At 32.1% G+C, this 23,319-nt stretch overlaps 1 protein-coding gene across 1 annotated transcript in view; it reads right to left on the bottom strand.

Annotated features, from left to right (window-relative positions):
- Klhl4 (kelch like family member 4) overlaps positions 1-23,319 on the bottom strand; it is a 60,268-nt gene that overhangs the window by 25,382 nt on the left and 11,567 nt on the right. The window contains exons 2-4 of the mRNA XM_051141823.1: positions 4,685-4,849; positions 3,989-4,125; positions 2,682-2,878 (exon numbers count right to left, since the gene is read on the bottom strand). Coding sequence (XP_050997780.1) covers positions 2,682-2,878; positions 3,989-4,125; positions 4,685-4,849 — 499 coding nt within the window. The remainder of the gene's footprint in view (positions 1-2,681; positions 2,879-3,988; positions 4,126-4,684; positions 4,850-23,319) is intronic.

Below are 23,319 nucleotides of genomic sequence, written 5' to 3'. Positions count from 1 at the left end.
TATATTTAATTTCTTATAACATTTAAAAATAAATGTACTGCTTATCACATTGTGAATACTTACATGACAAAGAGAGACTTTTAGGTGCCAACTTGGGGTATGTATATGGGAGAAATTGCAGATGAAAAACCACACAAATCAGTGTAGGCAAGCTGCTTTCCTCATTTTACCAACGTAACAATAATTTGTGTGCATTACAATGTATTAATGACTAACTCTGAGCCACCAGTAATGCATTGGTGTTATGTTAAAGAAAGAAAATCATTTCCCCTTGGAGACCCCCTTAAAGTCATTCAGCCAAGATTACAGATTTAATTCTCTCCTTCATACTCCCTGTGTGTTCAGTCCTGTTTGTTTTGAGTCTGAATTTGTTCATGAATATGTATCTGTGCCTGCCTCTTTGTATTTGTGTGTGTCTCTGTTCCTGTAAATAACAAAGAATGATATTTTGTATTAAGTCAACATCATAGAAAGCATCACACAGTGAAAGTATGGGATACTCTACAGAAATCCTTAGCAGAATTTTATAGTAAGTCACTGGATCCAACTGATCTCAAATGAGGCAGGCAACAAACATTGTTTATTAACCAATATTCATGCATATTTGCTTTCAATCTTTATGGTAGACTTCAAGAAGTTGTTTTTAGCTTCTGTATTTGATACTTTAAACAAATTATATACAGAAATAGTCTAGGTCAAAAGCATGGAAAAGGATATAACTTCAAATTGTAGGTACGCATTATCTTAGGTTGTGAAAGTTGATTACATCTAAAATGCAAAGGAACTAAGATTGGTTGGGACATTGTTTTATTAAAATCAGGCTAAACAAATAGTTTGAGTACATAATAAGAGAGTCCTAAGTCTTAACTGACTTCAAAGTGTGCTAGTAACTCTGACTGTGAGGTCCAGCAAAAACTTCACTCTCATTAAATTTAATTAAAATTTTCATAATATTGCATAGCCACAATAATTGAATACCTACTTTGTCTAACATTAATTTCAGAAAGTAATTCTTGCATTCTAATCCTATCAATACAGAATTGGAAAAAAAATTAAGAAGCATTTTTTCTAACTTTATAGTATTCAGAATAGATGCATATCATTGGATAGAGTGTTAAGGACAAAGCACTATTGCATTTTTATGGACATCCTGCTTAACACTCAGTTTGGAGAACACAATACAAAGAGGAAGACAAGTTCATTTTGACCAACAAAAATAATTCAAGTTGTTTATCAGAATTTATTTTGTCTGCAAGAGTAAGATACCAGACAGGAAACTGTTAATATTTAGTTCAAGAATTTAAGCAATTAACAGGAAGTGTTCATGTTTGTCTTTTATGGTAGGAATAACCTTTGAACAACTAACTGCTTTTCTTTTTATAGATTATATGGTAACTGTATTTACGACACAGGACTATAAATAGCATAATTAAATAACACATTGTAAAATGTCGATCTGTGATAGTGTGATTCTCAACATACTGCTATTGATTCACGATTGTATCTGACTTTTATGTGCTAATATTTAGAAAACTGTACATATGAGTGCTAAAACATGTTAGTTGAATTGAATAATTCTATATTCAGTTATTTATTGTTCACTACTATACAAATGCCTCTTTTTAAACTTTTATATGATTGGAGTAATTTAAAATTTGTTCAAATTATTTATTTTTTGATAAAGTTTAAAGAGACCCATCTTTTTTGTAACCTATGGCTTTAGAGGTTAAAAAAAAGTTCATTCCTTTGTATCAGGGAAGCAATAGTAATCACAGTAAAAAATTATACTTTATATCCAATGTCCAATTTTCCTTGACCATCTATGTTCTATATGCCTTTTGATTGTAATCCAATTAAATAAAGATAGCCTTAATTAGTACAAATTCTAAATAATGATTGAATGATATATTCACTTGATTCATTATAACATGATAGAATTAAGAAGGATTTTTAAAGTTCAATGAATAAAATCAAAATTGTTTTAACCAAATCACAAGGTTTTTCTAAGATAAAAAAGCCAATTCAATAAAATCATTAGAGTTACTAATCTTGAGGATCTGATGTTATTTGCATTTTTCTTTTCTTCTCTTGTTTTCTGTAACAGGGCCTCATGTATCTCAGGCTGGCCTCAGATGCTGCATGGAGTTGAAGATAACCTACAATTCCTGATTCTACTGCCTCTAGAATACAGGCTAGAATACAGATATTATCTACAGTGATCAGTTTATGAAATGTCTGTGAGTTGAACTCAGAGTGCTGTATATTCTAAGCAAACATTCTATAAACTGAGCTGTAGTCACAATCTTAGCACTTTTATTAAATTGAGTAATATTTAATTTTAACAGAAATTCTAGTTTGTACAATTTTACAAAACTAATTGCTAATTATGCAGAAAGTCAGAGAGGTAATATTTTTACTACAGTAGATTGAATTAGAAATACAGAGATGTTCAATTTAATAATAAGTAATATTTTAATTTTCTGGAGCTTAGAGACTTAATAAAACCTTTGTTGTTCTGAAATGAAAAATTTTGGCTGAGTATTATTCAACTAAACAAAAAGTTTTTCTATTATATATTATTAAAAGTTACCTAAAACTAGGTAAGCTTACATAGGTTTTCAGTTTTATCAAAGAAAGTATATATTTTTACAGTAAGTTAATTTGAAGCAAATAATTTTTACCATGGTGTACTTATGTGCCACATTCTGAAGCTCCACACAACCCTGGGCATCTCCAAATGAGCGAATCCCTAGGCAGTTTGAAGGATGAAGCTGCTTTATGAGGAAATTGCAGCAGACATCAATGACCTGAGTCAGCTGTAAGAGACATGCTGCAGCCAGCAAATTCTCAATGGTGTCTTCTCTCAGTTGCAGAACACCTAAATGGTTTGAATTTGTAAAGAATGATTACACATCACATAAAATGGAACACATATATTCTAGGTGATATTTCTGTTGCCTTTTCTAGGGTATCTATGCCTTTTAATGTTTAGTAGCATTGCTAGGAATGTGGCTTAAGACTAAGAAATATAGAAGAGTCTGTGTACATATACAAAAGGAGGAAAACTGCTGTTAGACAAAGTTATACAAAATGACTGTAGCAAATGAATAGAGAATATTATAAGGAATAGTTACTTAGTGTTTTCTTATTCGCTTAAAGCCTGCCTTTCAATTTTATATTAATAATTTCATATTTCATTCATACATAAGAACACCGCTTTGAATTTATTCAATTGTAAATTATTGATCACATATAAATGAAGCTGGAAAACCTCACATTATGAGTTCTGGTATGTAATATCATGTTTCCTAAGGATGATAAAATTGCTCATAGGTATAGAGATCATTTTAATGGGCATAGATCTTGTAAACAAGGGATATAGATATATTTTCTCTACATTTTGTATGTGCATTTACTATCTGGTAAGGTTATATTTGTCCAAGAACTATGCTCAGAATTACCTCTGACACTGTCTCAAAAAGTAGAGAGTATTGCAAGGAGTTCACAAATGAAACTGCTAATTTGCCTTACCATTTTGGTATTGTCACTTATGAAGTTATAATTTATACATAATAAGTTTAAATTGATAAACTTTAATCATATGTTTATAGTGCTCTATGTGTTGTTTTAGAAAGCATTACTGATATATTATTGCAAACATTCCTAAATGGACTATACTCTTATGTTTGTTTATAACTGTCTGCAACTCCAATTCCAGGATCCAATAATCTTTTTTGGTCTTTCAGAGCACTTTCACATTCATTTATTTTCTGTTAATAGCTTTCTTCTCTCCTGATAGCAATATTTAGCAGCATACTCTATATTTTTATTATGGTGATTAATCTTCTCTTTTGTCCTTTTTCAAACAATTTTAGAAAGTGATTTAACTGCTACACGGTATATTTTTCATACCTGCTGCACATAAATACTTATAATGTTTTTTATCTAATGTGGAATTAATGTTAGTTAATAGATATTGAAAACTTACCTGTATAAGCATATTGCACCAAAGAATTAAGTGCATGTGGATCTACTCCTTCCATCCTGACCTCTTCCTGTCTTGCTTCAAGCACATCATTAGTAAACATTGCAGCAAAATAATCAGACACTGCACTGAGAACCAATCTACAAATATAAATTTTGAGTCAATACTTATGTTAGTCAATAGCTTCACAAGTAATTATGCAATGCTTTCAAAAGTTTGTAAAACTTATTAGTATGCCGTCTCTATAAAAATTTACAATTGTCAGACATGCTTGGGATGCAGAGCCAAGCGAATTTGGTGAAGTCTATGTTAGCTTAGCTGACATAGCAACTTTCAGGCCAGAGAGGTATACATAGTAAGACTCTGTCTTAAAACAAACCTACAGCCTATTATATATGTGTGTAGTAATATAAATGTATATGTAAAAATGTTTAACTAATAAAAAAGGAAAAAAACCTACAAAATATCATTGATGTTAGGGTAATTAAGCAGGCTGACACTTTTAGGGTTTGTTATACTTTGGTTTTTATCATAACTGTCTCTAACTGTGGCTTCCTTAAATACTGGGCAAGAAAATATTAACTTTTCAATATTTCAAAAAAAAATGATTCCCCCATGGTCCAACATATAATCAATTTTCAAAATCTCCCTCATTCTTCTTATACCTGTTAGATGTTCTGACAGCAAAAGGATACTTACCGGTGAGCTGGGATTTTGAGAGGCCCAGCAATAAGTAGCACATCACACAATTTTTTCTCTTTCAAATAGTTTTCCATTTTACAGAGAGTGTAATTTGCATGGTTTTGACAACGGAAGTGATCCTCACAACTGCTATTCATTTCTTCAGGTTCCTGAACCTGTAGTCTAAAAGTTAAGTTAAAATAAGAATATGAGTTATCATTTCACTCTTTTACACTTAAACTTTCTCCTAATTAAGAAATATGCATATAGTAGAAATCTACTCAAGACTTTTATATAAAACGTAAAGATGTAGCTATTATTACTGACTCAACTTCTCAACTTACATTCAGATGAAGAGTCATAGTATTTTTATTCAGAACAACATTACAATTATATGTTCCAATCTGGTATTTTCATGTGTATAAATATAATCAACAAAATATGACCCCATTTTGTGCTTAAAATAAGAAAACCAATAAGAGATAAAATACCAAAAAGCAACAACAACAACTAATGCAGATAAACTTGACATCTTTTTTCTTTTTCTTTTTTTTTTTTTTTTTTTTTTTTTTTTTTTTTTTTTTTTTTTTTTTGCAACTTCTAGTAATCCTAGACATGAGGCTTGCCCTGGAGTGGTTGATGTACACAGTGACGCTCAACTGGAGAACAGTGATTTTAGGTTCATTTACCCTTCTCAGTGCTATGATTTTGTCTGGTTGAAACCTTACTGGTCCTATGCATACTGTCATAAACTATGTGAAATCATATGTGTATCAATCATTTTGTTTCTGGAAAAGACTTTTTCTTTAGAGTAATCCACAACTTCTGGCTTTTACAATCTTGATGACTATAGTCTCAAGATACCATAACTTTTTTTTTTTACAATATAAAAAAAAATCAGAAAACAAAACTGTGTATTTCCATAATGAACATCCATCTTTCAATATTTAGTATCTGAACAAATACAAAGGTAATGAAATTGATACCAGTGAAAGTTGATTTTAAGTATTCTAAATATTCAATGATTGTAAATTTATATACCTACACAAACACACAGGCTTCTACTCAGTAGATGTTATACAGTTGGACAGTTGGATAAACTCATTAAAATATATAACTTATTTTCATGTACTAGTTTCTATAATTTATTTATTTGTTTTTATTAGCCTATGTTCACTGTATATAATTATGAACTTAATGAAAAATTTGTTGCCCTTTGTAATGTTAGGCAAAACTATAGAATTTCAAAGATTTAAAGATATTTTCTTTTAAAATTTTGGTGTTATAATTACAATGTTTTCCCCTGTCATTCCTCTTTCTGAAGCTTTCCTTATACCCTTGTGTTCTCTTTCAAATTCTTGCCACTAAAGACTTTTTCATTTAATCATATGTGTTCCTCTCTATTATTCTTCCTCTTCTAACCCATCCCACTAGCACACTATCTTTTCAGGATTTTACAGGCAACTTAGCATGTTTTAATATCTCCTCTCCTTTAATGATTTAATTTACATTAACATGTCAATCAATAATTTTGTATATAATTGTTTAAGTTATTACCAAGTACTTACTAAAATAGAGGAAAATTCTCAATGGAGATGAGAGGTTATTTGGAATTGTGTGACAAGATATTATTTTATTTTGAGTTTTCTTCAGACCAATTTGGTTAAAGACAAAATATTTTTAAATACCAATTTAAATTTTTACTTAGATATAGTACCTTTTATTTCTATCATTCATTTTTAAAGCCTAAATTTTCTACAAAGATTAGCCCCACATACGTTCACAATCTTTCATGTAAGTACCACAAGATACTCAGTTGAACCGCGGGAGTGACAAGTTTTCAGTATTTTGAAACAAAGACGTAAAACTATGTTCAGTCACTTTAAGAAATAAGAAACTAGTGTTTGCAGAGGTGTAGATGAAATGTAGCAATATATATATACATATATATATCTGTATTATGAAACAAAAACCTAATATATGCCTTATTATTATTTGAGAAGAAAGTAATGAAACAAAACAGCAAGCCACAAACAAAGCCAGTCTATTTTCTTAACATGACTTTAGTAATTTCCTAGAGTTTATGACATTTTTTCCTTAGCCTCATTTTAGATACTATATTATTAGGTCAGGTATGGTAATGGATACTGCCACATTAGACTGTCTTTCGTTCATGGTGTGCTAACCACAGTTTGTAACATGAGAGTGGGGAGCATAAGTAGTCAATAAAAGCATACTCTATGGGGTTAAACAACTTACATTAAGTGAAATAATAACCATGTATTGAATTAGTTATGCTGTGCAAATAATTTTATCTTTCCTAACATTGACTTTATCTGACAAAATTGGGGTAAAAATAATATTGATTCTTCTGTCCCTGGGGACTCCATTAGTTAACAGTGCAGAGTCAGCTTTGTTCACTCCTGAGGACCATTTCAGCTTCCTTTCTAGCCAATTCCCACTCCTTTGACTGAGCCACTGCTATTAGAAAACACCTTCTACCAGGAACTCCATTGGCCACACCAAGCTGGGACTCAGGTAGGTATTTTCATTATTCTTTTTCTCAAATCTTTCCAGTGTACCCATAGTCCTATGCACCCATCACTTCACCTCTACTCACTGAGGAGTCAGTCTTTGTGAGGACGCAGACTTACTCTCCTTAGAGCTTTTCACCCTCCCTTTGAGAAGATCTCCATTCCTTTGTGTCAGCTGCTGATACCTAGAAACACTTTCCACCAGCGGTCCAAGGTGGCCACACTTGGCTGGGACCCGGGTAGGTAACTCATTATTCATCCAGTCTTCCATTATGATCATTTTGGTCTCACCCTCAGCATTGTAAGAATCTGTTTACAGGTGATAATCCTCCAAACTTCATTAGAGAAAAAAGACAACCTACTTAATAAATGGTCTTGAGAAAACCTGGATAACTACTTGCAGAAGAAGAATATAATGAAGATCCTTCAGTCTGCACAAAATGCAATTTACAGTGACTCAAAGAGCTCTGTATAAAGTCTGAAATGCTAGAACTTCTGGATAAAAAATAATCAGGATATAGATTAGGTAAAAATTTTCCAAAGAGAACCCCAATAAAACAAGAAATGGTGCTAATAATTAACAAATAGGATTACTTAAAAATAAAAAATACAGCAAAATAATCCATTTTCAGAATGAGCAGACAGAATATATAATGGTAGAAAATCTTTGGCATCTATACTTCAAGCAAGGGCTTAGTATATAGAATTGATAATGAATTTTGAAAAATAACAAAATATATGCTAATCATCTCTACTAAATAAAACAGTTTTCAAAAGAAGAAATGCAATAAATGTTCTTAGAAATGTTCAATACCATTAGCCATCAGCAAATTCAAATAAAACTTAATTTGTAATTCCATCCTATACCAGTCAGAATGGCTATCATTATAAAAAGTTTAAATAACAAATCAGTCAAACAAACAAATGAAAAATGGCCCCAAAAATGCTAGTGAAGCTAGGGGAAGGAGAAAAATTTATTCAATGCTGGTGGGAATTTAAAATGGCATAACTATGACAGAATTCAGAATATGCTTCTGGGGGAGAATTTTTATCAACAGTATTTGACATCACATACTGCACTTCTGACATACCAAGGAAAATACGACAACCAGTGCTATAATGGTGTGACTTAAATACGAGTAGCCACTTACTTTCTTATTGTATATGAGCCCCCTTTTACAGGAGAGAATTCATATCTGGTGCTGTAAGCCAAGTGAAATGCACATGCCTATGCTGATCATAAGCCCTACTTGTACCAGGAAAGTATAATGATGATGATGATGATGATGATGATGATAATGATGTTGATGATGAGATGATGATGATGAGATGATGATGATAATAATAATAATAATAATAATAACAATAATAATAATAATAATAATAAAACAGATAAATATAATGATGTTTTATGACTCAGACATGTCCTTTTTTGGGATATATACTCAAGTAGCTTTATATCTTACCATATATATATATATATATATATATATATATATATATATATATATATATATATATATATATATTGCTGCCTGACATAATAGAAAGGAAATGAACTCAAACTGTATGCCTAGCAATAAATGAATGGATAATTTTTACCTATGTGCTACTTTTATCCCCAAAAATTTTATTTAGCCATATAAAAAGATTAAGTTTTTACAAAATGGGTGTGAGACAGATAAATACAGGAAATAGCTTAAGGACCTAGAACATCACTTGGCTTAGGTTATATACATACAATACTTCTCTTTTATTATTATTATTTTTCTTTTTTTAATATACATTTATATTATGACAAATATATACATTATACTACATATAGCAAGAAGAACCATGAAACAATCAGGAATTATATAAATTTTACTCTCTGAGTTTTAGTTATTTGTATTTGGCAACCTTGAAGAAAACATCTTTCCTCCCTTGGTGAATCTAAAATTGTGACTATATGTCAGTACCTATCATATTTCATCTCTATCAACTAAAAACACCTATCTAGACCTACAAACATCTTAACCCTTAAGCAAATAAGCTTAATTGTAAAATTAAACTATCTGGTCTTCAACCCCATCAGAGAATTGAAAGGAAATAAAATTAATTACCTGAGCAAACAGGAAGTGCAGGTTAGAAGCTTCCAAAATGAAAAAAAAAAATAACAAAGACAGTTTGATGCCTGATCAGTCATTCAAAACTCCCTATAATGTTGGAGCATCATCTTCAGCCTTCTAGCCCAATATATCTAATAGATATATTTCTGAGGCAGGAACTGTTGAGGACTTGCTTACCCTGTCTTGGCAGAGTTTGGCCATTGACTTTGCCTGCACCCAAGCTTGCCCATTTTTAGGCAGAATTCTGTCTGTGGTAGAAACAAGGACATTTCCCCCAGTGGCTTGTTTGCCACAATTGGAATCATATCCATAAAGAGGTTCTTTTATGCTCATCATCTTCTTTGAGGTAAGGTTGGTGTTACGAGAAATTAACCTGACTTATTGTCAACGAATCTTTAAAATAATAAAAACATCTTTAAACGCCATATTCTATAGGTCTCTGAGATTTTTGAAGGCATTGTCTATTTTACCTTATCTATCTATATAATCATACCTGTCTGTTAACCCTAGGATTTATATTCTTATGATAAAAATAGACTAGCAATTGACATGACCATGATTTGATCTACTTACAATCAACTTGTGCAACTTAATTATCCTAAACAGCCTGCAATAACACTTTCAAAGTATTGAAAGAAAAACTTGCATTATAATTGAGTTGTATGTGTTCAATACCTTAGAATATATGTGTGAAGAATAATCTTAAATTTGAATTCTATACCAATGTATCAAAATTAAACTTATCCTGGATTAATATACAAAATTCTGTACTAATAAATTAAAAATAGTCTTATTTCTGAGTAACAATTAAGGCCTTAAGTACACACCTTTTCTAATAGTGCACTTGACAGCCTAAGACCTTCATCTATACTTACTACCCATGCTGCCTTGTTCTAAAAGTATACCTATGAGCGATCTAGGACCTCCACCTGTTCTGAAGTTCAGGCACCCTCCACTCTGAACAATAGAATAAGTTTCTTCTCCACTTCTGACAATCTTTTACAATGAATCTCTAAAACCTCTGAGACAAAGTTAAGGGTAAGAGGGACAATAACCTGAACTAGTCTGGGATACATGTCTAATAAATGAGTCTATGTCTCTTAAGTAAATTCGTAGAAAGAATCTCTTCTTATTATCTTATGTCTAGGCATATTTTCCATACATAAGACTAAAATTGAAACATCATGGGAAAGGACATATAAATAATAAAAAGCTTACATAATCCAAAATAGAGAACCATCTACACTACATCTCTTTGTGACCAAATTGCTCTTTCTCTTAAACTTCACAAAAGAAACTATAAATAAAAATATTATTCCAAGATTTCTCCCACTTATGTTGATTGCTGTCAACTTTGACAGCAAAGCTCTTTTTTATCTGAACTATGTATTTGCTTTAAATAAAGTTTCCTCACAAGTTTTGCAATATTTGTCAGCCTTATTTCAATTTTAGGAATAAGAAGCTGGAAACAACTGACACACATGCTAAAATGCAGTATCAGATGGGACTGGAAAATATTATATTTAAATGAGGTCATTCAGGATCAGAAAAGTCAGTACTTCATGATAGTTTATGCTTTCTTTCATATGTGAATGCTATTAATTTAATGTGTGCAAGTGTATGCACAAGTTCTTGCAAACATACATGCATGCATGCAGAAATGAATATGAGTAGAGTCTTGGAAATTAGGAAACCTGCCCTTAGAAGGTTAAAATGAGGAGGGTCTTTAGAGGAGGGGCAAATGGGGTAGGGGTAAAAATATATATGGTATGATAAAAGAAAGGATACTGGTAGTAGAAGAAAATAAATAGTGGTCGGGGAAAGAGAGATGAGAGAGAGGAACAGCTGGGGCAAAGAGTATCAAGTTAAGATAGTTATGTATGCAAATATCACCAAGCTTACATTTTATGTATTATTTGAAAACAATAAAGTAATGAAAATAGAAAAAATAAATTACACAATATAAAGTACTTATTTCATTAATAAAAACACAAAGTAATCATCAATACAATTCCAGAAACCCAACATCATTATATAAAAAGAATACATGTAGTGGCCAAATGGAACTTATCCTATGAAAGTTGATTCACTGTTTAAAAGTTTGCCAATAGTTAAAACCCTTTAAAGTAATGAAAAGTAAAAAAATGTGCCAATCAATGAAGTGATGCATTTGATATAATCTAATAACATTTTCTGATGAAAGCAAAAATATATGGGTTTAGAAATTATCTTATTTAACTCAGTAGGTGATTATAATGATTAGAAGTTCACATCTAAATTAAAGATGAACAAAATCATAACAATATAAAAACACATGCCTCGCACAATGTATATTTTCAAAAACCAAAACGAACCACATATATTTTAAAGAATAATAATTATTCACATGTATTTTAAGAAATGAGAACTCTTGTACATTTTGAGCTACTCTGTAAAATGACACCTTTGGAGAGAAACATTGTTACAGCTTCTCAAACAAGCATGCAATTTAAGCAGCGGTAATTCTAGATATGAACAAAAAAATAAAAGCAGAGACTCAAGTAATTATTTTTACAGAGATACTTACAGCATTATTATGTACTAAATATACAAGTCATAAACAATGCACATACTCATCTACTAGTAAAAAAGTAATATACTCTTAATAATATATTCATGGGATAAATCATTTTCATATTAAAATGATTAAAATCTTGACACACACTACAACATGAATGAATCATGAAGACATGTTTCAGAAAAATAAGCCCCACAAAAAGTGGAAAAAACTATGTGGTTTTTTCTTTAATCTACAAAACTCCACACCAACACAACAGAAAATATAAAGTTAAACGAAGAAGTGACTAACAGCCTAAACAGATCCATAAAAAATGAGGAAAGGGAAACAGGAATAAAAAGTCTTCCAACTAAAATCTGTTCAGGTATAGATGGATTAACAGCACAATTATATGAGACTTTCAAAGAAGAAATTCAGCCAATCCTACTTAAACTCTTCAAAAAAGAAAGAAAAAAAGGAACAAAAGGATTATTCCCAAACTCCTTATCCTAAACCAGTGTTGTTATAAAAACAAAACCATTTAATGAGCACAGAGAGAGAGAGAGAGAGAGAGAGAGAGAGAGAGAGAGAGAGAGAGAGAGAGAGAGAGAGAGAGAGAGAGAGAGAGAGAGAGAGAGAGAGAGAGAAGGGGGGGGGAATCTCACAGTTATAAAAATCCTAAGTAAAATACTAGCAAACTGAATACAAGCACATACCAAGACTATCGTGCACCACAGTCCGGTTGCCTTTATCTTTGCAATGCATGGTTGCTCCAAAAGTCAAAAGAATATTGAGGAAAACATAATATAATGTCTAGCATTTGGCTTTAATGGAAAGTTGACGTACTAACTGTAAGAATAAACTATTATTCCTATGAGCAGTGAGTAATAACATTTAAGCGAAAACTTGAAATTTTGTTTGTACTTTTCTTTCTTAGAAGAACAGTATTAAAGTTAATATAGTTGTCCCTCGGTAGAAACAGTGTTCTTTAAGGACTTCTTCAATTTCACAGCACAGCACAGTAGTATGCAAAAGCTCTTATATACACACACTTCTCAGTGAATCATATTACTTAAAGAACTATTGGGAACTAAAGTACATAGAGTACTGATTCTCAAGTTGTCTACTTAAATTGTTTCTCCTCTGGCATCAACAAAAATGTCATCATTGGTCTACAAGTATAGCCTTTCAATAAAAAAAATAAATAATATACACAATGATCCAAGAAACTAATTACAAAGACAAGGTGGATTATACTATCTAATCTAGGGGCTTCTCTAGCAAGGAAAAGATACGAGTTCCTAATTTTTGTGTTGCTAATATTTATGTACATATGTGAACCAAAATTAATATGTTCAGAGGGTTATGTAAAAATTCCATATTCATAACTTGTTCTTTATTTTTTACTAGGTAGGATATCTGTTATCTGAAAATATATATGAAAAAACAATTATTATACCCAGGATGAAAATTTTAAAAGAAAGCAATAGACACAAATTAATATTTCAAATAAAAAAGTCAGTTACTAGGTATATAGAGCAAATGCAAGTTTTTATAGTTAAACTTGCACTTCTCATAAACAAATACAAAAGGAAAGCATGTTGTCATAAATTGTTTAAAACCAAAAGCATACAAGTTCATTGTGAGGAAGACACTTTCTGTCAGAATTTTAATCAGGTATCAATTTGATGGCTCATTGAAATAAAGAATTTTGTTTTACTCAAACAGAAATTCTTTGACTAGATTCATATAGGCCAGTAAGATTTTATATGAAAAATTTTCAGTGACAATCAATGATATTTGAAGGCAATAAATGAAATTATAAATTCAGTAAAGGTAATAGTGTTAATTATCCATTGAAAATTTTATGATTAATATATTTTGATGATATAATATTACAGGGACAGAATTTTAAAAATATCTTGAGTAGTAAATTAGAATTTATTATAGGTCATTAGCTTTCAAACATTGATCAACTCTATCCAATAGAGAAATTACATTAGTAAACTGCTGGCAACATGTTTAATCAGCACTAAATCCTTAAGCCAAAATTTAGACTTTTTCAAGAGAGTGTACTCCCAGGTTATAATCCATAAAAAACATAGTTGGCTGATTTGATATAATACTTTGTATTGTGTTTCAAATATTAATTATTTAAAATTTCAAACATTAGTTACTTAAATTTACAATGGTTTGTACAGAAATTGCAATTGAATGCTCTGATAAATTACAACTTTAAACTATTTACTGATAGGTGGAACGAGTTAGAGGGGATGAAGAAAACAAGTTCTAATGAATCAATATGTGTAAACCTTATATGAACTCACAGAGACTGAAGCAACATGCACAGGGATGCATGGGTCTGAAGCAGGTACTCTGTGTGAATATGATGCATTTCAGTTCAGAGTTTTAATGGGACTCCTAAGTATATGAACAAATGACTGGGTCTCCCTTTCTCGTGCTACAGTGGAATGTCCCACACTCATTGGCATATAGTCAGCAATATTTGGATTAAGAGGACAACTAGATAATTAATTATTTAGCTAACTCCACAAAAGGAGTTATGCCCAGAAGCTTGTCTTCTGGAAGAATCTACACCCTGTGAAGATAACACTAAATATTATCCACCTATTACTTGTAACATTATTTACAAATACAGAAACACCTAAATTAAAATAGATGAATTAAAGGATAAATCCCTGTGTATTCATGAAATATGATTCAGTACTGGAAAAATATTCTTATTATGTGAAATATAGATAAATTTGAAGGATTTTGTGCTGAACAGGATTATGTAGCAATAGCAAGACAAAACTACATTACTTATATGGTGTGTCCTCAAGACTCAAGCTCATAGAAAAATGGAGTGGAAAAGTAGGAGGTTATGAGTAATGGCAACATGGAATTGTTGTAAGATCATGTAAAGTTTCAGTTATGCATGAGGAATAAATGCAAGAGATCTGTTGTATAATATCATTCTATAGTTAACGCTGTACTGTACATCTAAATTTATTAATAACTTATACCTAATGAAGTATTTTTGTCACAATAAAACAATAAACAAGTAACATATGGAAAAATGTATTGGTAGTCTACAAATGAACATGTTCCTATTGAAAGTAGTAACATAAAGGCCATGGCTATTTACAGCTAAACAAAAAACAATGATGGCCTTGAAAGAAAGGAAGTAATCTCCAAAAATAAATACGGAAACTCAGCTAGATGTATGATGACAAAATATTTGGGCTGTGAACCATTTTTTTTCTAGTATTCCTTAAGCTATATACTGCCTATCTAGGTTCATGCTATGAGAAGTCTTAGAAGCAGAATAAACAATATTGTAAAAGGGTTCTAAAAACAAATGCTAGTTGGCAATGTTCCCATTTAAGTATCATGATTTTATTTCAGTACAAACACATATTCCTTGTATACATAAAAGAGCTAGTCATTTATGAAAGTAGCAGTAAGTGCTTATATTATATACTTCAAACAAGAAGTATGTATTTACACACACACACACACACACACACACACACACACATGCTCATGCATATACATGTGTGCATACACTCACATCAGGAGTTAACATACTGGGGTCAAAAGTTTAATTCTTGGAAGCATGTTTTTCTACTTTAGCAAAAACATTGTTTATGACATAGTTTATACTGTGATTTAGAATTTATTATTATAATTGTTGGTATTCATGTTTGTTATTCATTAAAATGTAAGCGAATAGAAAGCATGTTTTAAAGATATATTTTCCATTTTAACTTATCATACATTTATTATACATTCTACAAATATCTATTGAACTTAAGATCATGGATAGAGGTACCTTCTACATGCTTTATTTTTGCTGTTTTCTATCAATATCAATTTGCTGTAAGCTTTATTTTAGTTTTCTTAACAGTGTTGAGAGAATCCTAATAAAATTAAGTGAGTCTAAACACAGTGTGAAATCGGAACACTTCCAAAAGAGTAAGCTAGAATAATCTACTGAGAATGGCCAGAAAGTTCAAAGCTTTATGGAGCTCCAAAAAGTCTGTCAACCTAAAAATTTTTTCATTTTTTTCTTCTAAGCAATAATAATTTTATGCCTCCCAGTATGGTTCTAGAATAAAGGTGGACAAATTACAGCTTGTGGGCTAAATAAAACCAGCTATCCACTTTTAATGCATCATGAACTAGGATGAACCTTTATAATTTTGAAATGTGCTGTGGAAAATTAAATGTTCAATATCTATAAATATGGCGTTATTGAAACTCATTCATGTACAAGTTACAAAAGAGCAAGTATTATTATTTACTTTATTTTAATATTTATCCTCTGTGCTTTATAGAAAAGATACATTCACTTATATGTTAAAACATTCACTAAATTGATTTTCAGAATGTCCATCTAGAACACCTAGAAGAGACAAAAGTAAGCTATATTATCATATCTTATACATTGATAGTTTGATTTAATATCATGCAAACAAGACACTGATAGAGGGAGGAAACAGGTGAATTTCTCTTTCTTCCTTAAAGCTTTAATTTCAACATATCATTAAAAAACATTATAGATATACACAGGAAAAATATATGTATATACAACTAAAATAATCTAATTAGAACATTGATGCCTACCATCTAATATTGAAGCTGATGTTTCTGGAAGTCTGGCTTTCTACATGGCTGAAAGGAATTGATTAGTATTCTTCCTTGATCACATTCTTTCTTTTTTTTTATGGACTCTATTTTTTAGTTTTTAAATTTTAATTTATTGTAATTTATTCAGAGTACATCCTGAATGTTATCCCCTCACTTGTATCTTCCCATTGCCAATCATCTCCCTTCTGACCTATTCTCCTCCCCTAGACCTCTGATGGAAGGGGACCTTCACCCCCATCATATGGTCACAGCATATCATGTCTCATCTGGATAGCCTGCTTCTGTTTCAAGAGAATACACATGAACTTCTAAATAATGCTTCTCTAGGGAAACAATGTCTCCAAGTGCCTCAGTAATATCCCCCTTTTCTTGCCCTTGTTCATGTACCAGTGCATAAAGGTACACTTGACATACATCAGTTGAAACTTCTGGTCAGGTAAGCCCAAGCCTCAGCAATTGCTCTAGTATTGCTCAACATGCAAACAGATCTCTGTACTTTGGTCAGATCTCCACCATGTACCATAATGGGGTGGAGGGATGGTAATTAATGCCAACTCTGAAGCCAATGGGATACCAGTCTGCAAACTTGATGTTGTGCTGGGTCTTGATGGTGGCAGTGGCAGCACTGACATCTTTGGGAACCATATCACCACTGCACAATAGGCAGCAAGCCATGTATATACTATGGGGAGGATCACATATCTCCATCTCTTGGCCAGTTCATAGCAGGCATTGGTGAGTCCAGCTACAAAAAGCTGCTTATAGTAATTTTTCCCATCTTAGATGACAGGGGTATATGTGGCCAGAAGGAAGTACGTTCAAGGGTAGAGTGCAAATTTGGTTTGAAATTATGACATATAAACATTCAAGGCTTCAACCAATCTGAGGGAAGCAGTGATGTAATCTACAACGTGGCTTTAAAAAGTAGATATGATCAGTGTAGGTAAGGTAACTGTGGGTTGAGTCTCAATATTGATATTGCTAAGACAGATGCCATAGATGGCCTGATTTTCTACCATGAAGGCATAATCTGAGGTGGCGTGGTTGATGGGTAGAATTGTAGAGCTCAACAGTGGTAGTGGAAACCTAGGGTCTGGGTAAATGGAGAACATCAGCTTGGACTTCTCTCCATAATCAATAGAGAACCATTCCATCAGCAGAGAGTAAATCTAGGGGCAGTTCCCCTGCAAAAATCTGTGGAAAACAAAACAACAACCAAAACAAAAAGCCCTGAAGATCTGTGCACTAGTCACACATCTTGAGAATTTGGTTCAATACAAGGTCAATGTTCTCTTTCCCAGTGGTGTAGTGGCCACTAGCATAGTTGTTCACAACTGCTCACCTGTGATGAGCTGGTCAAGGTGGAAGAGGTGAACCAAAATTTATCAATAACTGTGAGTTCCGTGACTACAAACACTGCCCTGGGCACATTCCTGCCTGGCTCACCAAAGAAGGTGTTGCAGGACTCATCTTCTCCACCAGTGGTCTTATCATTTGGCATGTGGCCATTAGCTGGATGCTATGCTTTATGCAGTAGAGCTCTTAGCAGGCATTGTTTATCTGCACACCACCCTGTCCAACATAGATCAAAATGCATTAACCCATGGTAGTTACAGGTTAAGGAGATCAGGGTGACAGAAATGGAGACTGGGTTCCAATTACAGTTTCCAACAAGCTACGATGTGAGGTAAGTGGCACGATCAACTGCTGAATTTCTTATATTCCATTCCCTGCGTATATAACCAGAAAATATTAGCTTTGAAATATTATTCTAGAAATTTATTTTAGCAAATCATATTTAAAATAGACTGGAATGTGGAAATATCTCCAAATACCAAGTGAAGGGATAATAAAATAACAAATATTTATCATTCTATAAAAGAACTAAGTGAATCAAAAATTACTGTTTAGGAGGCATTTTTTCTTACCTCAAAGCAATGCTAGCTACATTTGCTTAATTATTTTCATTTTCTCAAAATATAAATGAGGCATGCTCAAATTATTCAGAAATATGGACTGACAATGCTAACATTTGCGGAACATTTGTGGATAAGGAAATGTTTCAAATGTTCTCAATTTATTTTCTCAGCAAATATTTCACACAGTCATATGAAATATTTGTAGCTACTCTTCATTTCATAGATGAGAGAAATTCAGGCTCACAGATATTAAATAGTTCACTGGAGTTTATAATAGCATTAAATAGTAGAAGTGTCACTTGGTATTAGATACTTTGCAAAGGCATTAAACCATGCTTTTCTATACAGAGTGTGCAAGAAACACAAATTTTATTTGGAGGGAAGCAATTTTATACTCCATATAATAAACATTTTGGGAGGTTGGTTTCCTTAATTTAAAAATAAATTTCACTGCTTGTATCAACTAATTATTCATTTAACATATTAGAAATCTTGTCAGATTGGTTTTTCCTCATTCTGTTAGTTTTGTAAAAGCAACAATGACGAATATTTTAACAAATTGACTACAAACTGACAGACTAGGAAAACAAAGATGATGTCAGAGAAAACAAAGAGGAGTTACAATGTCACACTTTGTTATCCATAACAATTACCAGTTAATCTCTCCACTTGGAGCCAGCAGCAAAGTGAAAAATCAAAAAGTGAGAGGAAAACTGTCTTGCATTTGCCTCCAGCAAGATAATAAATATATGTAAAAATCAGCTCAAGGATGATTATGGTGATGTTTCCTTGAAATTCAGAGATTTAAGAAACTAATCTTGACAAAATTCCATTTCTGCTTGTTTAGTAAAAGATCACGATGAAAGGCAAAGATGTATTGTTAAAATGGTATTTGATTAGGTCAAGATCACTTCACCATAATTCATTCCTAATTATTAGGTAAACTGCACTTACGGAACTTCAATTTATTCATTTAAAGTAATAGAGCATAGCCTCAGACAATTTTCAGTTAGAATAAAATCTCTTACTTCTTTAGAAGTGTCTATATTACAGTGTATCTATACTTTATGATGTTATCTTCTATTCAATAAAATCATTCTCATGTATTCACTTAAAATTAAGAAAAGAGATGTTCATCTTATCTTTCTCATTTTGGTTGTGTAATTTTTATTCTATGTCCTCTTTTTAACAAAATTGCCATCCATGGTCAAAAGTAAGTCAGTTATAAAGATTGACGTGGACAAGTGAAAATGCTGCTATATGAGATAAAATAATAGCAACATCTTAGGCTCTCAAGAGACTCACAATATGACCCTCCCTACCTAAGTTTAAATGATTCAGGCTGTTATTTGACATCTTCTTACTATTAAAGTAGAAATATTGATGATATCGCATAAGTTTAAAACCAATTTATATAAAGGTTTATATAAACAAAGGCCAAGAAAGTAGAAAGAGTGGGAATGGATGTGTTTATAATTTAAGGACAAGCAAAGTAATATTTGTTATAGAAGAAATTTTATTGCCGTAATGACTACAAACACAAAGTGATATCACAACTGAGATATACTCATTTGGTGATTTGGCTATATGTAAAGATGACATAGTAAAAATGCAAAACTTGGTATATTGATATTTATTTAGAGAAAATCAGGCCATGCACAATCTAGAGTGTTTACTACTCTGACCTGCCCATGGCATCAGTATGAACTGGTGCTAAAAACTTTTGCTGAAAAACTGATAGATATTAAATGTTAGGTAGTAAATGAATTATACATGATGTTATTTTAGAATATAATGAGTCAAATTTTGAGAATTATTTTCATTTTGCCAGCAAAAAATTTAAAAATGAGTATAAAATACAGACCAATCTTTTCCTTTCCAAATGTCTACAGAATTTACCTTGTATTATTTTTCTTCCCATGGCTTCTAACTTCATCATAAAGACCAAAATTAAATAGTAAACAGTAATGAAATGCCATTTGATTGATGGTAATAAGTCAAGAGAATACGTATTAATAAAATTCTTTGTAATAAACCTTATTTCATCTATAATGGCATATATGAAGATTCTAGCTGCTTTAGCCTCTGTTTAGCTTATTGTCACAATATGTGAAAAAGTTTTTGCACATGATAATATTATCATAGTAATTGGGAAAATTATAAAAGTCAACAAACGGGTTTTATATTAATGTTGGAAGCCATAAAATGTGTTTTTCTACATTGGGTATATAGAACAATTAAGATTATGAAGAAATTATAAAACTGTGATGTGTAGCAGAAGAGAGAAATTTATTTTCCATATAGAGCAGAGGTTTTAAAACAGCAATATTCGCTTGGTTAAAAAATGTTATATGCATTCTAATTATTAAAAAAAAGAGTGTCCCCTGGAGGGGGAGACCTGGTGGCACTCAGAGGAAGGACAGCAAGTAGCCAAGAAGAGACTTGATACCCTATGAGAATATATAGGGGGACGTAATCCCCCTCAGGAACAGTCATAGGGGAGGGGAATAATGGGAAAATGGGGGGGGGAGGAATGGGAGGATACAAGGGATGGGATAAACATTGAGATGTAACAAGAATAAATTAATAAAAAAAAAAAAAGGGGAAAAAAAAAAGAGTGAGCTGGATGCAGTGGTGGAGCACTCAGAAGGCAGTGGTGGCAGATCTTTGTAGGTTTGAGGTTAGCCTGATTTACATAGTAAGTTGTACAGCAGCCATAGCCAGAGTACACAGTGAAACACAATCTCCTCAAGAAAATAGTGAAAATGACATTGAATTTAGAAGAAAGTAGTCTATCCTCTTTATTCCTCTTTGGGGATACAATAGATGATATGGAATACCGAGAATACTGAGGAGATTAGAAATTACAGAGATAATAGCATAGAATTAATCTAAACACAAAATGATTACAATATCTTACCACATATGAGCGTTCCTTTTTGTCACTGTCTATACAAAATATATATAATATATTTTCTGTATTCTTGTTTTAATGTTTGTTAAAAAGAACATTGCAAGCTGTTGTATCTATTTTAGGGATGCTTTTTAAAATTCTAATATAATTATCTCTCCTCAACGTCCAGCTATATTATTCTTGTGCATATACTGAAAGGACTCTATGTCATACTCCAAATGTACTTGATCATCAATGTTTTGTTGCTTCTCTATTTATAGTAGCTAGAAACTGAAAACAGAGATTAGGCAACTATTAAGGGTTCAGGAGGGAGGAGGAGCAGTTTCAAGAAAAAGGAAATAGAATACATCCTTTCAAAAAGATAAAGGGGAAAGTAGAACAGGGCAATTATGGGGAATAATATGAGGGGGCAGGATAAAAGAGAAAATAAAATATAGAAAATGACACCGTAAGGCCTTTTTAAAAGCCATATGAGAGCAGACTACTTATGACGCTTCCTTAAATATATATGTATATAAAAGGGATTTAAATGAAGTCATCATATAATAGGAAACAATGCTTCAATTAGACATCTCATGCTACCAAGTAAAACTCTCCATGCCAGCAATGGGTTACATGCTGTTGAATTATTGGCTGAAGGGGTTCTATAATACCATTCAAACATTACAGGCTATTGAAAATGCTATTGATTACCTTCCACAACCCAATGGTAAGTCCCTGTTGCTGAAGAACAATGTCATTCAACATGGAAATATTTAGCTTTGCCCAACTAGAAGCTTCATTCCTATCAATTACAGTACATGGTGCTGGAAGACACTTTCTACTCTACCAGAAGGCAGAAAGTAATCATCATTATCACCCAACTATAAAACCTGTGACTGACATCAACAACGTAGCTGCAGAATGTCCCATTGCAATACTGACACAAATGTTATGGGAGTAACAAGAGACATTCTATGAGATGGAACCCAAGCAAAAGGTTGTTAATGAAGTCAAGAACCTTATACTAGATAAGTTAAAGTCCTAGGTGAAATCCTACTGCCATTATTATATTTATTAGTAATAAAGTGACTCCTTATTACTGATTACTATACCCATATATGTCAGTGCATCACTGCAACCCTTATCACAGAATCTTCTTTTAATAGATGGTAACTAACAGAGAGGTTCCCAACACAGCTAAATATTGTTAATTGGAACAGCCAGTCCTAAACGGGATGGCTCCACTAAACAAGGATCTATGTAGAAGAGAAGGTGGAAAAGTTATAAGAGCCAAGTATGGTGAATGAATCCAAAGAAATACTGTCTTCCAGAAATAACAGGACCAATACACATGTGAACTCACAGAGACTGTGGCGGCACACAGAAGGCCTGCACACGCTCAAGCCATACAAAATCTTAGCACTAAGGTGTAATTGACACAAATTCCTCTCACTGATCAGAAAGCTATTTTCAATTTATATGGTCTAGAAAAGGAAAATAAGTTTTCTACAATATGGTGCCACTGGTTATATCAACCACATTCCAGGGCAGGCTTCAAGCCCGGAAGTATTTGCCAACACAAGAAGAGACTCAACTTTTGTTTGGAAGTATTTTGTTTTGCTTTGTTTGTGTAACTGGCTCCTTGTTATGTCTCTTTTAATACTTGAAAGAGAAAAAATGTGAAATTAGGAGCATCGACAATTAGAGGGTGAGATCAGAGAAGAGGTGGGGGAAGGACTAGAAAATGACTTAAACGTATTGTATGAAAAATAATGATACATATTATATTCATATTATTCCTTAAAAGAAAAAATAAAGTATAAACATTTCATGTGGTCTCCTTGATTTACTCTGTAAATGACCTATTGTCTTGACTACAATGTGAGGAAAAAAATGAAAGGATTTTGCAACACTGTCCAGAAGTAAAAGCAATTTGAAAACAGTATCAGGTGCAGCATAGGGTCTGTTTTATCTTCTTACCTTGTTTTTATGCAGTAAACCCTTGAG

The sequence above is a fragment of the Acomys russatus genome, chromosome X (assembly GCF_903995435.1).
Source record: "Acomys russatus chromosome X, mAcoRus1.1, whole genome shotgun sequence".
NCBI classification, from domain to species: Eukaryota; Metazoa; Chordata; class Mammalia; order Rodentia; family Muridae; genus Acomys; species Acomys russatus.
This window is presented reverse-complemented; position numbering and strand designations above follow the sequence as displayed.